The sequence below is a fragment of the Canis lupus genome, chromosome 13 (assembly GCF_003254725.2).
Source record: "Canis lupus dingo isolate Sandy chromosome 13, ASM325472v2, whole genome shotgun sequence".
Lineage (NCBI taxonomy): Eukaryota > Metazoa > Chordata > Mammalia > Carnivora > Canidae > Canis > Canis lupus.
In genome coordinates this window covers 28,026,342-28,043,971 of record NC_064255.1, presented here as the reverse complement: position 1 = coordinate 28,043,971, position 17,630 = coordinate 28,026,342, and the positions used below count along the sequence as shown (strand labels likewise).

The 17,630-nt window shown below is 43.7% G+C and overlaps 1 protein-coding gene across 3 annotated transcripts in view; it reads left to right on the top strand.

Moving 5' to 3' along the window:
* The window catches only part of ADCY8 (adenylate cyclase 8), a 215,293-nt gene that overhangs the window by 119,660 nt on the left and 78,003 nt on the right, over positions 1-17,630 (top strand). For 2 of the 3 annotated variants that reach the window (XM_049092736.1, XM_049092735.1), the window contains exon 8: positions 15,580-15,777. The exons of the other annotated variant lie outside the window; for it this stretch is intronic. In XM_049092736.1, coding sequence (XP_048948693.1) covers positions 15,580-15,777 — 198 coding nt within the window. The remainder of the gene's footprint in view (positions 1-15,579; positions 15,778-17,630) is intronic. 3 annotated transcript variants of the gene reach the window in all.

Here is a 17,630-nt window from a genome sequence, read left to right as displayed (position 1 = left end):
TTGGCTTCTATTAATTCATAATGTGTGCTCAGAAATATTGTTAATGACATCAGTATGCTGAGCCATAATCTGTGCTCTGTAGACAGCAGATGTTCAGATAGTTACATTCTCATGCATTCATTCATTCAATAGATTAATTGAGCCTCTATTATATGCCAACTACTGCTAGTAATAAAAGAGAATGAGAGGCAGAGGAAAGAAATACTTTAGAGGTAAAGTCAGCCAGTAGCTTACATGCATTGTGAAGACAGGAATTACATAGTTCACTTACCCACTGTTTAGCCGGCAGTTAGAACACTACCTGGTAAATAGAAGGGCTTGATTACAGTTTGTTGAATGAATGAATGAATGAATGAAATGATAGTGACAGGTGGCAAGGGAGAGGAACCAGTTGAGTTTGATGTCCAGGTTTCTTTCCTGAGTGACGGGGTCAATGGCCCAACTGCCCTCTGAAATAAGCACTCCTGGAATAGAAGGACACTGGAGAGAAACACAAGGTATTCAGTTCAGGACATGATGAGCTTGAGGTGCCTGGGATGGATCAAGAACAGATTTTCAGAAGGCTATTGGACACATACTTCTGAAGCTCTGGCATGAAAGAGCACTGCAAGAGAGGTGAATCTGGCAGTCATCAGGATTTGCATGCTCACTGAAAGCACAGATCACTAGGGAATATGGCATAGCGCGGATACTGGGAGGCACCAGGCAGGAGGTGAAAGAGAGAAAGGATCCCATGACAGGCAGGAAGCAGTCAAAATGATCGAGAGAGAATAAGGGAAAGCGATGACATGGAAGCCTGGAGAATAGAGCATTCTGAGAAGGAAGGGGTGATCAACAATGTCAACTATAACTAAGAGGCCCAGTAAGGTGAAGACTAAAATCTACCAGTTGGAATTAGATTGAAATACATCACTGGCAGGAGGCAGATTTGTTGAGGTGATGAAGTTGGAAGCCAGATTGTCACAGCTGATAACAGAGAGCTCTGGATCTCTGAGAAGAACCAGAATGCAACCCCTCTCCCCTTCCTGATGACCATTTCAGGAGTCTATCAGTCTTTCAAAAGAGTAAGAGGAGTCACTAAGAATTCTGACTCCTTGTGTGAATCTTCTAGTCCCTGTCTATACCTGAAGATATTATCTTGGTTCTGATGTCATCTCCCTTTCTTCCCCTCTATCTGTACCCATGTGGGTTAAAATTACTGGTTCAACCCTCTGAGCTCTGGTATCCAGGTTGTACTTGGACACGCTGAACACTTATGCTTTGCATCCCTAACTCTTGACATGGGTGGGTGTTCTGCTCATTGATTTGATGTCTTGGCTTCCTGAAGCCAGGCTTGGTTACCAGTGAGGCTCCCTGTGTTCTGAGCTTCTGGGTGGAATGAAAGTAAGAAAACTAGAAGGCAGGAAGTTTAAATCACAAGTGGACTATTGAAAGTAAATATTATAATAGCATAAGTAGGTCATTGAGGTAGACCAAAGATGAAAATTTTGACATTTAGGGGAGGATGTCCAGAAACTTCAAGGTGAGATTATTGGATGAGTCATCAACAGGGTCATTGAATCTCTCAGAATAAAGACAAAACTTGGGATGTTAAGTTAAGACTTAAGAAAATGGTCCTTATGTAAAAGATCACATTTCCCTGCTGGTTGCATGCTGTATCTAAAAATCTGTTTGTGGGCTTGAGCTTTTATTCAATTAGATATTTAACAGGCACTCAGTATTCTAGATCCTGAGGATCTAGTAGTGAGGAGACAAACTTGGTCCCTATATTCTAGGAGTTTGCCTTTTAAGGGAATGGAGAATGCAGACAACCAAGTAAAACATGTAAGTGCTACAAAAGAAGTAGAGATAGATGAATAGCAGGTTGATAGAATACTGTAGAAGGATTATAGAGTCCTCTGAAGAGTCTATTTGAGTGTTGAAAGGACCATGGATGCAAATAACCAGAAAAAGAGCCTTGCAGAGAGAGGACCTGCTAGTGCAAAGGCCCTGGAGTAGGAAAAGGCCCTGGTGTGTTAGAAAAGGAGCAAAAAGGCCCTGTGGCTAGAACATCATAAGCAGAGAAGAAAGGGATATGAAATGAAGTTCAAGGAGATGGGAACTCAGTCATGCAAGCTTGCCAGTTTTAGATTTTATTCTAAGGGAAATGATAGAAAGGTTTTAAGAAGGACAGTGACACGATCACATTTTGATTTTTAAGAGATCACTTTGGCTACCTTGTGGGGAATGGATTCTAGGGGCAACAATGGACTTACCATCAGACGGACTGCATTGTAGACTTAATGATTCAAGAGGTTGCCAAAGAGTGAAGCTTTCCTGTCGCTGTAAAAAGTATGGTGTGAGGTCATTAGTCATTTTTACTTGTTTTTTTAATGACAAATGATAGGCCAGGGGAGGTGCAGCTACTCTTTCAGAAGCCAGCCCCCTGTCAGAGCCAAGAGTCTGTCCTCAGATACTGTGCAATCCTCAGCACTGTCCCGTCCATCCCTTTCACATTCACCGTGGCATCCCAACACAGACATTTTGCTGTTGTTACTCCTCCAGGCTTTTTAGAAGAATCATCTGGAGAAAAGTATACATTTGCTACTTCATTGTCTATAGTAGTCATTTCTACACCGCAGACTGACTTGGGTCATCATTATTACCATGAAAATAATGTGGGCCCTGTGAAGACTGAAAACGTAGGTAAAATTTCTGTATTCCACACAACAAAACAAAATGCGAATGCACTTCATTGCTGGGGGTAGAGCTTACTATCCACGGCATCGCTAAGGCTAACAGGGGTCAAGAGTCTGGGGTCGGGCACCATGTTGGGAGTGTTGTTCCTCTCTTTTCCATTTAATTTGCGTACACCAACCTTACAGGGTAAGTGTGACGTGCCTGGTTTACAAATGAGAAAATTGTGATTCATAGACATTCATTAATTCCCTGAAGGACGTGTATCCAGTAAATAGCAGGGCTGCAATTAAACCCAGTTATGTCTGACTCCAAAAGCCACATACTGTTGTCCATCAAGCCACACTGCTTCCCCTTTAGATGCTGTATTTCTACCTTCTACTTTGTTTCCAGGTCAATCAGTCTCAAAGGGTATGTGTGTGTCTGTGTGTTTGTGTGCACCCTCTAAAGATGGGTCACCACTGATATTTAGGAATTTTCTGTGAAAGCTCCAGGAAATGACCTGATTTTCCTTGAGCTTGTCCTGGCATACTAGGTGGCGTATCACCCCATGAATGTCCTGATGTGATAGCCGTTTGCATGGCAAAGGCTAAGCTGGGCAGTCTGTCCTGTGTACCTAGCAATAAAACAACACCCCACCATTTGATGTAGTCCCCACTCGCATTGGAGAATTTTGAGCCCAGGAGACTAGATGTGGAGGGAGTGGGCTCATATTGGGTTATTATGTCATCCTCAATCCCAGATGCGACTATTCTTAGACCCTGCTCTCTGTGTCCAGAGGGAGAAAAGAAAGGAATTCTCATGTGGTTGCCCTGTTGATCAAAACCCTCAAGTTGACCTGAGGCTGAGGGTCCCAGGCTCCTTGTATTAAACTAGTTAGTCCTGTCAGTTGTGAGTCTCGTGATCTAGGGGCAGATCTCTGCAGGACCCAAAATTTGCCCAAATGGGAGTGGGAAGGGAAAACTCCAGAGAACTAAGTTAGAGCCCTGCTCTCTCCACTTACTACCTTCAGGCCTTGGGCAGCCACTTCTCTCCTCTGAGACCCAGTGTTCTCATCTGCACCAGGGCAGGTCTGCCTGGAGGATCCCTTCACTTCCTTTCAGTACTGACGTTGGCCCATTCCATTTCTCAGCCCCAGGTGCAGGCCAGGGGGTCTGTGGCTGTACTGGTGAGTACAGTTTACTGTACCTACACTTCAGAATCCCACCCTCCCAGGCCCAGGAAACACATAATTCACCAGGAAGCAATGGGGACATCCACTGGTTACAGCTATCCTAGTGGAGGATGGCAGTTTAGCATAATTATTATCCACTGAACTGTCTTGAGGAATCAATATCAAATTTAGCAACAAGATAAAGCAAATAAATAAAAAGGTGTTTGGGGTCAAATTTTACCTAACTTGAGAAGAAACCTACCCCGTGTCTCAGGATTCTGGATAGTTGAATTTTGACTATATGAGGTAAACACCCAAACATCATTACAAACATTGTTACGCTTTGCCTTCCTTCAGCGTCCTGCTTTCAACATGATCATTATGTTCTGTTGAGTCATATTGATCACAGGGGTTTGGTTTCTTAACTTGGGTTTCTGCCCCTAAAGGGCAGGAAGCAAAGTGGCAGGTGCCTTTTTTGTGCAAACCAATGTCCACAAGAAGAACTCTCTAAATCCAAGCTTATTTTACCTCTGTCATCCACCTGATGATAGCAAGTAAGTCACTCCTTACCAAGATGTTCATTTGTTCATTCATTCATTCATTCATTCATTCATTATCCAGCTGCTCATTGACTAAAGGCCACTTGTCCAGTGCTGTGCTGGGGGCTGAGGAGAGAAATGAGAAAAGAGATCCAAGCTGGCAGAGACCTCATTGTCCCTGAGAATCACCACCAGGTCAAAAGCTCAGTGTGAGCTTGCTATCATTATAACAGGACAGCATTGGCAAAGGGCAGAAAATTGAAGTAGGGTAATTGGGGAAGACCCTCCCAAGGAAGTGGCTATGACACTGAAATCCACACACAAGTAGGAGAAAGGTCAAGGGTGAAAGAGCAAGAACCCAGGAGGAGAGGATGGCAAGACCACTGTCTTGGCGTGGGTTTCTGCTACTCAAGAAGAAGCACCTGCTTCTTCCACACACCCCTCACCCACTGAGAACTCCAATCTAAAATCCCTACTCCTAAAGACGCCTGCAACATTGAGTATTGCTTTTAAAGAGAAAGAAGGTGTGTTCTCAGACCTTGCTGCTTTTGTGATAAGCTGCCGAATGTCTAATTGTCCAGATCCAATCTTGTAGGCAGGAAATCACAAGTGAGTTTTTCTCCATCAGTAACTTATTTTTAAACATTTTAACATCAGATTAAGCCTTGATGTTCACTGGATGGGACATCTGCAGGCTTTGGGGAGGTAGAGAACATGGAGGACTTTGTACATTTCCCTGCAGTGCATCTGCCCTCTTCCCGTAACATGACTTTTTCTGACAACAAATCTCCCCAGGCTCTCCTTAGCCCTGACTCAGAAGATAGCCTCTGAGTTCAGCTGGGGAGAGTCATTAGAGGGGTCTGGTTTTTCACTCTCTTCAGACAGGCAAGTGGATTTGAAGCCTTCAGGGAGCATTGAGTGGATTAAGTAGGCAATTTGATCTATTAACTTTGACTAATCATTCTTCTTTTCTGTGAAGTTCCAGGGCTAGATTAAGGTGGGAGAGAGAAAGGTAGAAGTGAGCTTGTGGCTCATGTGGCATTGCCAGCTTGCAAATGTGCCATAGTTGGCAAGGGTACAGCACACAGCCTGTGCTTCCCGGATGGCCAATAACTGGCTAAAACCTAAACAAACTGGCTGGACTCAACTTTCGCCAGGGAATGACTCGTTGTTTGGGGAGTCACAAAACTGTGGCCTGAGGAACTAGAACCAATGAATGCAGATTTAATCTTTAATTTTAAAGATTTATTTATTCAAAGAGAGAGTGAGCACAATTAGGGAGAGGGACGGAGGAAGAGGGAGAGAAATCTTCAAGCCCCAAAGTGAAGCTTGATCCCAGGACCCTGAGATCATGATCTGAGCCAAAATCAGGAGTCAGCCACTTAGCCGACTGAGCCACCCAGGTGCCCCTAATATATGATATTTTACATATGTGAAGATAGGTAGCAAGAGAAAGAACAAAAATCTGAATTTTTCCCCCCTGACTCCTTTATTTCCTTGAACTGTTCTAAGTTGTATTAACCTTGGTGCTAATTTAGCCAATGACTAGGTTAAGACTCTTCATGTAAAATTTCTTCATTGAGCTACATCAGATTTCTTTTGTCTTCTCCCCACTGAAGATACTTTTTTCTTGTTCTGACCCAGTGCAAGTCATATGTGTGAAGGTTTTTCTTCCCACACAAAATGGCACTTGATATGAATGAGTTTGTGTTCCTACTTTTTAAAGCAGTTGGGTACATGTGACATAACTCACCATTGCTGATGCTCTGTACGGGGAAACCAGGGTTACCACTCTCAGGTGGTTCCACTCCCACCCAGAGCAGACACTTGACATTTCTTGTGGCCTCAGCCACCTCATCTTGGCTATTCATGCACATACTTATTTTTACTTCACTTAGGGTCAAAAAGGTATCGCCCTGGAGCTTCCTGGGGCATTAATGCAACTTTTTGAAAGGTTTTCTCACATCTCAAGGTCCCAAACTACTGTCATGAATTCCACATTAGGAACCTCTAGGTTCCATTGTCATTTTTCCTATTCTATGACATTTTTAGTTCCCAAAAGGATCTCCCACCATGACAAGTAAGGGCTTCTCATACATCATATGTGGTAGCACCCACTCAGGACTCCGTATCTCAGTATGATAAACTCAAAAACAAATGCTGGTGATAACAACAGCCCAGAAAAGCTAAATTAGTGAGATAATCCAGTAGAAAAGTCTATGGTAGAGAAGTTAAGAAGTAGAAGACACAAAGTCCTAAAGACGTAACATGACCTGAGGAACTTCTTTTCCTTGCTCTGTCCTGCCATACCTGCTGAGAAGTAAGAAAGGCTGGGTTCTTGAAGATCAGTCATTTGTAGCTCCAAAGGAAGCAAATTACATCAATAGCAAACAAAAAAAATGATGTTTTTAGTAAAAAACATCAATAACTAGATTTAAGAAAAGAAAAAAAACTAGATTTAAGTAACAAATTGTAGAATAGGAGCCTGAAAAACACCTCAGATGGACAGACTTTTTAAAACACCAAACATGAGTCATTTATCAGCAACTCACACAATACTTATTTCCTACTCTTAAGAAAAAGTTACTTCAAGACTTTGCAAAAGAGAAATGTTTAGGTAATACTCATATTTCAGTTCTCTCCAAATTTCTAAGAACGCATACATGCACATGCACACACACACTCTACCCACAAGCATGGGCTGCCCTCCTCCTTTCATGTTTTCCCCTGTGGCATTGACAGTTCTGAAAAATCTACATCTTGGAGGTTCACAAAACAGCAACAACAACAAAAAGCCAGTAACTTAGGTCCTGATATGTTTGTTGGTTCCTTTCCTGAGCTTTAAGTACCTATTTTGGTAACCTCAAAGGTCATTTGGTCAGTGGGTAGTGGTTACCTCTCCAACCACAGCCTCTATGACATTTTGGTCCAGTTATTACAGCGCTACAGATATTTTGATCCACACCTGCCCTGTGACCCTATAAACAAACACATTAGTGTCAGAGTCTCCCCAACTCGAGTCATGTCCTGAGCAGGAACCCTGCCTCTTTCCTGGGCTTACCCCATCCCATCCCTCTCACTCATTCAAACCTGACCCTGAGATGAGGGCTGGGGTTTGCGTATGTATTCTACACATTATGCTGTGTGTGATATTTTAAAAGCTAAAACTTTGATTGGCAACTTGCCTCAAGTCACATGGCTTCAAAGTGGCCATATCTGAATGGTTGTGCCAAGTTCTGTTTCAGCCAATCCTACAGAGGTTCAGCAGCTCTTTTTAATTAAAAATGGCCCAAGTGTGTAAGTGACTCAAGCACAATCATATTCCCATACTGAGATGAGCATCTTTCTTAGAGACTCAAAGGATAGTATCAGAGTAAGAAATCCTGAATTAGCTTAATGGAGGATCAGCTGAACAGAGCCAGACAAACTTCTCAGGCAGCACATAATCAGTGTCAGACACCACTTGTCCTGGATTAACCTGGCTCTGAGGTCTTGGAACAGAGCTTGGAGACAAAATCTGTAATACTGGTGATTCCCTCTGTGGGCTCCGAGTCCTCTTATCCTGAGGGCCCTGCTCCCATCACCTGGATCTGTGGTTGGCCTGGAAGTTCAGACACAGCTGAGTATTTGCCCACACTTCATCGAAAGAGAACCAAAACCAGTGAGTCCAAGACCATGAACCTCCAGTAGGATGAACTGAAGCAGGAGCAAAGCATTAAATGTCAGGCAAAGCACACTGGGGAAGGGAGCTCAGCATGTCTGACACCTCAACTCCCAAATGAAGAAACTGTCTTAATGATCCAGCTTATCAATATTACTTGAAAGGTCAGGAGTGAGGCTGTGGGCTTCAGATAGGTAGAAAACTCTAGAAAATGCTTCTTGAGGGATCTACCAGATGTAGGGGTCCCTCCTACATCATTGCTTTATTCTCTTAATCCTAAATTTCAGGATACAAAGTGACAAAGGCCAATTAAAGCATTTCATACAACTTTGTTCCTTATCAAATGTAACATCCAGACATTGCATACTTTCAGTTCTGCCTAAACCCAGAAAGCAATGATTATCCAGGTAATCTGGGCCCCAGACTCATGTCTGAGTGCTCACGATGGAGGTTTGGGAACCAGGTTATGCACGGTTGCTGGAAGCACAGGCTGGTTGGAAACTTCTGGACTGTTATTTCAGCAAACAGAGTTCTGCCCTTGGTTATTTCATTTCTAGAAGCAGAAGCTATGAGCTTATGAAAATTATTGAAACCTCCTCCCATAGTGATACCACATGGACCTCTCCTGCAATCAGATATCATTGGCCATTATTTGGCTTTGTTTGGAAAACAGATTATTGTGACAGAAATATAAAACATAAAAGAAAAGTAACTGGTATCCCTAACTAAAGCACTGCCAGGCATGTGATCTGAACGTGATTCTTCATTTTCTCTTAGGAGATGGGTAAAGTTGCAACAATCTTGACTAACACACCTTTTACATGGAGGATGGCTCAGTTCCCTAGCATTTCCATTCCTATAAGAAAGAAGAGCTATGCAGTAGATTCCAGGAAGCCCCATAAAGATGTTTCCCCAAGGGTTCCCCAACTCAGTACTTACCCAGATGCCACTGAAAACCTTCTTCCCAGGAAAGTGTTATGTACCATATCTAAGGAAATTTCTGCTCCCCTATCTCTAGATTGGAGGGGGAAAAATTGTGTCTCTTTCAAACCCAACAACAAACATTACCCCTGAGGCCCTGAATGCAAATCATCGTAGATTAGATCACCTCAAAACTTCCTTAAGAAGGGAGCTTTCTTTAAAAAGGAACCAAAAAAAAAAAACCTCCTTTTATTTTAAAGATTTTTTAATTTATTTAAGAAAGATGCAGAGAAAGAGGCAGAGACATAGGCAGAGGGAGAAGCAGGCTCCATGCAGGGAGCCTGATGTGGGACCTAATCCTGGGACTCCAGGATCATGCCCTGGGCCAAAGGCAGAAGCTCAACCGCTGAAACACCCAGGCGTCCTTTTTTTTTTTTTTTTTTTTTTTTTTTAAGGTAGGAGCTTTCTCTTCTGGGGTTTGTATTAGGGTTTTAATAAACAGAGAAAAAAAAATAGCTCTAATGTATGCAACTGGGTGCTATCATTCAGGTGTAGTGTCTGTTCCTGGCCATTTCTTCTCATGTTTGCCTGATTGTAGGACCTGGGAAGTGGGGTAGGAAGTGAAAGGCAAAACCTCAGTCTTTTCCACAACCCAAACCAAGCAGGTGGCAAGTTTGATGTAGAGCTGCAGAGGCCTCCAGGGTGAGCACAGGGAAATGCTCCATGGAGGCCATGGAGGGGTGAGCAGGAGTTGGCTGAGGAAGCCTTGGCTGTAGCTGCTTCCTAGTGCAGGCTTCAGCCTGAGCCTGGAAGCAAGCAGAATCTTGGTAAAAGATGAAGCATCTCAGTACAGTGAAAGCCCCAAGCCTGCTGGACTTGACATTTTCTCTGGGTCTTTCCCACATCAGTGACAAGTTGGCCCATACCATGGGAGCCCGATCACAACCATCAACATCCACATCTCAAGGCTGCCATGTCCATCTCCCAGGGGCATTTTCATTGATGACCTCCACTTCAGGCTGTCCTGTGGCCAACACTCAAACTGATGTTAATCCAGGCTTTGATTTTGTCATCTGTGACCTCTGGTGCCTCAGTGGCCAGCATGGGGAGGTAGTAAGGGAGGGGGGATGGCATTCTCTGGATTGTAGAATCCTGGATAAAACCTCATGTTGACAAGCATCATAAGGCTGTCTTTCAAGGCTCTTGCTCTTGGCTGGAATTGTATTCAACTGCGTGGTAATACCTTTTATCTCCTGCTGACCAAAGACTAGGCATTTGATTGGATAGTAGAAAAAAAAAGTACTTTTTATTTAATAAACACAGTTTGTTAAACAGAATCTTTCCCCATCAATGTCCACTGGGGAGAGAATAGGAAAAAAATAACATGATTTTTGATAGCAAGAGTTTGGAAACAATACCCTTACTAGTGTTCTATGTAGTTTCTCAGCCTGACAGCCATTCATTCATTTATGCATGCATGCATTCACTCCACACATCCTTATTAAGAACCTACCGTATATGCCAGATGTTCGAGGCTGAGTTATGGATAAAACACAGTACCTGACCCTCAAGGAGACCAGAACCTAGAGGAACAGACAAACACACAGCAACTACACTACATCACGGTAACCGCTGTGCTGAGGATAAATGCAGGCCCAAGCAGGCTTCCTGGAGAAGATGATGTATAACTGGTTTTTTAAGAAGTGGTAAGGCATGCAGCTGAGATAATCTGGGTTCGAATGCATAAAATATAATGGGCTGAGTAATTGTTTAGTGCGTCATATGGCAGGTGTCTAGGCTCTGGCACAAGGTCAGATATCATTTGCATTGGGTCTGATTCTATACACTAGAAGGTGGGTCTGATTCTATACACTAGAAGGTGGGCACATAACAGGAAGTTAATAGGATCTTCCTCGGGGATCAGAGACAGGTCCGCAGGTAGAAAGTGTGAACAAAAGCAGCAAAGAATTTCAAACCAAAACCAACGCTTCCCACCTGGTATTTCATGGAACATGTAGAGGTGATTCAAAAAAAACAAAAACAAAAACAAAAAAATCTTGTGGTTCTAAGTGTGGCAAATGCAGAGTTTTAAAATCTCATTTCTGCAGAATTTAACAGTACCTTAATTTCGATAATGTGTGCTGTAAGTCTCCAAAGGAGGACGTAAGAATTGTTCATTCAACATACGTGCTGAATGGCTGCTAAGTGCCGGGTACTGACTGGCATAAGCACTCTGGGTCAAAGAAATTAACAAAAGATAATTCCTTCTCTCAGGGGGGACTGGCAAGGAGAGATGGCAATAAACAGTAATGGATCCATATTTCTTCAACTGATTGGTCCTCAGAACCATTTCGTAAAGAAGCATCCCTTCATTCTGTGTTCTTTGGAGCAAGTTTTTTGGAAAAGATTCAGCTAGGAGAATTAATGATGACCTCCCCAACTGCCAACACTACAGCTGTGTCAGCTGATTACAGTGTCTCTAGGGATGTGTTAGAGGGTGTTTGGGTATTAGAATATGTGACCTCTAAGAGCTAAAGTGTTTCAGACTCAACAACACTGGATGTTTCTGGAGGGTACGGCTTTAGCCTGAAATCTTATTGGGAGGAATTTATTTTCTGACACAACCTGATTAAGGAATACCAAAGTTCATGGCCATCCATGAAGTGACAGGGCAGTAGGAAAAATAGATTTTCACTATGTATAAAGTATAAGACAATTGCCAAAGAAAAGTCATGGGCCAAAACCAGATGATGAGTTTAAGAGGATTTATGGCTTGCTCCAGTCCATTCAAATGCAGTTTACACAAGCATACCTGAAGCCTGTGATGGTGATTGTCACCCAAACCCCAAGATTCTCAGGCAGACCTTATGATCAGAAACTTGGGAGAAGGGGCCCTGGTTCTCATCTGGGCTTTGATCTGTCCTAAGTGCCTATGAGTAAGGAGGTAATTGGAATGTGTCAGGAAGGTGCAGATCTTGCTTAGGATAAATCCCAGGGCTGCAGTGCCTTTTTGTGAAGACACTCAGATAGCCAGCTATCTGAGAGGCCAGCTCAGCAGCAACCTTTGATATTTCCTAACCTTGCTGCTCCAGTCTGACCTCCCAAATACCTGGAAACAGCAGCTGAGGTGAATAAATGAGGATACACATTTAGGATTGTATAGAAGCACAATATGTATTTCAGTTATACATTGAAACATATATTCAGATATATGTATTCAATTGTGTGTGTATATGTGTGTGTGTATATATGTGTGTGTGTGTGTGTGTGTATATATATATATATATATATATATATATATGATTCTATTATTCTCCAGGCATTTCCCATTTCCTTCCATTTCATCCATTTGTTTCTTTATTCCTAGCCAACTGCTTAAGTTGTTTACATAAAAGAAAAATCTTGACATTTTAGAGGTCAATTGCAATCAGAATCCTATTTGAAAGCTTATGCTATTTTTTAACATGATCTTAATCTTACTCCTACTGCAGCTGTCCATCATAAAAAAGAGAAAAAGGCCTATTCTATTAAAAATAACTGGTTCCATAATGACTCTAACTCTTCACATGAGACCCGTTACACATTTCCCCAATACTACTTATCAATGAATCCCCGGGAAGGTTATCAGCACATGGATTCTTGGTGTCAGCAGCCGTATCTCACTTGATCAAAGCTTAGTGGTCATCACTAATAGAGGAGGAGAGGTATCCCAGATCATCTCGAATCATAGTCACCCCCAAAGCCATCCATGCTTTGCAATGGTGCATGGGGGAGGGGACAGGGTGAGTGAAAGCAAATGGTTTCCCTCCTTAATTCCAATTCACGTGACACCTCGAGTTGATGCTAGTTTTCCCTTGAACACATCCTGAAGCTGTGAGGTAGGTACCAGAGAGATTGCTGGTCAAACAGCAGGTATGATGGTCATATGTCGTTGACAAAGCAAATGATCAGAAACGGGTCCCCCGAACACTTGACTACTGCAATAAAATCCTAGGGATATAATTGCAAAGAATAAAAATAATTGCCTGGATAAGAAAAGAATTCTCCAGGGCAGTATCATTGACATGTTGATACCAGAGCTCCTTCCCAGCTCTTTTCACTGTAACCTGGTAATAATGATGAAAAAAAGAGAGGTGCTTCCAGGCTTCTCTTTTATTTGAAGGAGCCACACAGCTGATAGAACTGTACGTGTGTGTGGGGAGGGTAGGAAAGCTCTGACAGGTGACTTTAACTGGTTTCTGCCTTCTGAAGCAGCCAATTGTACAGGCAACCAGAAAGCAATATGTATTGCTGGTTTTCTGAAGAGCTGCTTATAGATCGGAGTCGATCCCTCACGACATCTTCACCAGTGCTGATCAACATAAGAAAAATGAGGGCAAAGCAGAGAGTTATCCATTAGTTTAAATACATTCAATGTAAAGGACTGTCCTTTGTTTCGAGAGTATAGCATTCTTGTTGAAAAAAAAAATGCCCTTTATTTTATAAAGTGGGGGTCATACCAGACAGCTGTTATGGCACTGGTGGCTGCTATTGTAATTTATAAATCGGCTCCAAAAATATTTTTGCAACTCCCCTTCTCTGTGAAAACCAGAGGCACAACAGCTGGTGAAGGCATGAGGGATTGATAGAGTAGGTAGGATCAATTTCGTTCACAGAAGGAAAACTGCGAGAAAAATTAAAATGTCAGGGAGAGAAAGAAATACCTAATGATGAATGTGATGAGCTGATACTTAGCCAATTCCAGGTCCAGCTGTTTGGCCCCAGCTCCAAGCACTTGCTAGGGGAGCATTTGGCACCTCTAAGCCAGAGGGTGAAAGTGCACGCCCAGACAACAGCAGCATGAGGGCTTTCCCTCCTTTCTCCAAGACAGAGAACTCAATCTTATCATTTTCCAAACTGTGTGCAAAGAATTTCTGCCGAAGAAACCAGTGGGAGCTGCACAGTGTGGCCTTTCTGAGATGCTGTTGTAACAGCATTTAGTTCCAGGGGCTCAAGCCCTCTGGCCCTGCATGGTTCGTGCTGTTCAATTTTCTGGAACATTGGTCCCTGCTTCCTTCTCTCTGCTCCAGCCGTCCTCACCTCTCATCCTGCCTTACCTCCCCCCTAACATCTATCTTTTTCTCTGCAGTAGCCTCCTTGGTATTCAGAGCTGAAATTAACTGCTTCAGCGTCCTATGAGCATGTACTTTACTTTCTAATGTTGGCACATGCAACTCCATCCTTTATCCTGGGCTGGAGAAAGGGTTTCAGTAAATTCTACTGGTGATAAAAACCCTCCTATGGAGTTCTTTAGAGACCTCGAATTTGAGTTACATTGACCATCTCCATTAAAGTTAAAATGAAGAGTCTAACAGCACCATAGGAAGACTCCTTATGGAATTGGCTAGAAGATCTCCATGAGCTCAAAGCCCCTGCCTCTGGCTCTGGAGTCAGAGGATCTGACCAGGCTGTAGATGAGCCGCAGGCTCTTGAGCATGTGTCTCTGAGGCTCACGGATATACAAAGGGTTCGGGCAAGAGGGCATCCCAGGTGCTCCGTTGGCTCCCACAGGCTGCCCAGGCTGGGAGGCTGGCAGAGAAAAGCAGATGCAGTGAGCGTGTACAGAGGCAAGGCATTTTCACTTCCTGACTCTACAAATGCACCACATCCTGGGAAATCTCCGGGAGGAGGAAATGGGCACCCCTGTCCCCATCCATATCCCTTCAGCTCCAGCTCCCACCGGTTTGTCCAAGCAGTTGTCTTAAATTGGAGCTGCGAGCAAGCACTGCATTTGGCTCGATGCAGCCAGTTGGTGTTGTCACCTGCCGCAGAAAGAGCAGGAGACAAGGAGCTTCCATGCCACACCTGGCGGATTGTAAAAGCCAGTGCTGTTGCTGCGTCCATGTGACCAGTCAGGGTGGCCATGCCTTTCCCCACCTCATGCTGTTTACCCCTGGGAAATGGTGAGAGGCACAGCTGCTTGCATTTTTTTGCCTAAAGGAAATTAAGCACATATATCTATGTGAAGATACAGATATATCATGATCTATGGGTGGGGGGGGGGGTGGAAAACCAAATTTGTGAAGTGCAAAAATCTAACCATCTTTGAATTTAAGGAGGAGATCCTGGCACGTTTGGCTCTCTGACCATGATGAATGCCCAAAACAAACAAACAAAAAAATGCAAGCCCTGGGTCTCCCAGTCTCTCCACCACCGTTAAAGGAAGACCACACCAAAGCGTGGACTCTGCTCGGTGGGAGAAAATCATTTCTGTGGGCTTTTTTTTCAGCTATTTTACTTTCTGTTATTTCTGTTGACTCTCTTTCTCTCATCCCCGGTGTGTGCCTGGTTAGAGAAAAGGTCTTGATTAACATCTCCAAGCCAACAACCCTTGAAATACCCAAACCAAAGGAATTCAGTGCACCTACTTAGAGGACAGGCAAGTGTCCCCCTTGATGTGATATTTTGCCACGGTGTGTTTCTCTGAAGCAAACGCTAACTGATGGACTTCTGTAGGTTTCACTGAATACGACTGCATGCTCGGAGTGCTATTACTGTTTGCAATGCAACCTTATCTAAACACATTGCATTTCTTTTTAACCCAAAGGGGACTCGCAGGTTTACTGTGTTTGCATGTGCTTTCCCCCTAGACTCTGGCTGCCCTAACAAGAAATTCAATAAATCTACTTCCAAACCATCTTGCACAAGCTTTGCATGTCCAGTCTGGGCCTGAGGAAATTAACAAGAGAATAGAACATACCATCGACTTGCGGAGTGGCGATAAATTGAGAAGAGAGCATATCAAGCCATTCTCACTGATGTTTAAAGACTCCAGCCTGGAGCACAAGGTAGAGCTGGGTCTCTATAGTGGCTCTTTTTCTGAAGTTACTTGTCATAAATGTTCACAGAACCAAAGAGAGAGAGAGCGCGAGCGAAAGAGTGAGCCCCGGGGCTGCAGTGATGATTTGTGTGTTTGTCGTCTGTTTGTTTGGTTTGGTCTGGTGCTGTCTTTTCTTTTTCTCTTTGCAAATCATGAGTAGACTGAAGGCCATGAATGGAGATGCTGGTTAGATGAAGAGGGCCTCAGCTTTGCTCCTTAAGGAGAAGATAACTAAAAGAATAGAGAGGTTTGGGGATTTTTTTTTTTTAACCCTGCATGATAGTCGCACCCACTTGCTTTTGCTTTTAGGAGAACTCGTGTTGGTCGTAACCCTCTCACATGATGTGTGAGGAAACCCAATAACTTGACACAAGCATTAGTGATAAAAAAAAAAAAACACTGCCTTTCTTAGATGACAGACACGTCTTCTCCCATTTTCCCAGTTGTCAGCTAGCTCAGAGACCCCCTGGTGTAGGCCTAGTGAACAGGAGCCAGGTGGTGGGGTTCAGCACTGGGTTGGAATCCCACCTTCGCCAATTCCTTGCCATGGGGACCTTTAGTGAAGCAGCCTCCTGAGCACGAGTTCTCAATGTACAGTGAGGATAATGGATGAGCCTCCCAATTAGGCTGTTGCAGAGGCTCCAGGCAATGCCCTGATTAGGGTAAGTGTCCAAAAAGGGCAGCCATCACCATACTGATAACAATGCCTTCCCATGCCTCTGTCCTGCCCTTGCTTCCAACTAACTGTACAGGTGGTAGGATAAGGAGGCAAGTGCTGTCCCTCGTATCGGGGCTGCTTTCCTCTGCACTGATGGGAGCTAACAGACCTTCCCTGATGAGCACAGGAGGTACTTGGCCTCTGCAGGAGCCTCAGGCAAAAGCAGCAGGGAACTTGCCAGCAAATTTCAGGAGTTTGATCCAATACTCTGAGAAGCTCCAGTGAGCAATTTTTTGTTGTTGTTGTTACTTTGCTCAGCTGCCTGGGACATTCCGCTTTCCTCGATTTGGAGAATTCACACTTCTGTGCACATGCACTGTTCTCGATGAGTTTCTGTGATTAACTAACTGAAGGTTGCAAACTCCAAAATTAACATCTTCACCTCTGGCCCACAATTTGAAATGGATTGTGCTTGTGTACTAACAAAGCAAAAAGAGACAAAAGATTGTGTCTCACTGAACAACCCTCCTCCCCAAATAGCAAGTAGGCTTTTCTTCCTTGTAATATATTGAAGGGCTTAAGGTCCAAATCAAAGACATTCTCTTCCATGGTCGCCACATGAAGTTAGAAAAAAAAAGGGGGTGGTCTGGTAAAGAATCTACTCAGTTAGCCTAGGTAAATGCCTACATCCAGAGCTATATAAAACCCTTTTGTTCATTCTTGCTAAAGATGTACTTGCTCCGCTAATGACCTGACCCTTGCAGACTGTAGATAATTTTTAATGTGTTTTATTCAGTAATGTCTGCATCTCATCTACAGTACCTGGTGGTGGAGCAGAGGTGGATCTGGGGGTGGATGCAGGGCACAGAGTGTCTGAGATTGATTTCTGGGCACAGAAGAGATTCTTCTGGGTGAAGCAAAGTGTAGCATCCTGAACCAACATGAGGGATTTGCCCACTGACAGTCCAGCCTTGCGCTATCCAGCGTGGGCTCTGCACTGCCTGGGTTCCTCACAGTGAGGACAGTGGGGCACATCAGAAAACAGTCATTCTCCTCCTGTCGCAGAGACACTCTTCATTGACTCTTGCTCTGAGACTCTCTCTCTAGGGTCTGCATTACTGTGGAGCAGAGGATATATAATAAGTAATAACCATTGGGTGTCT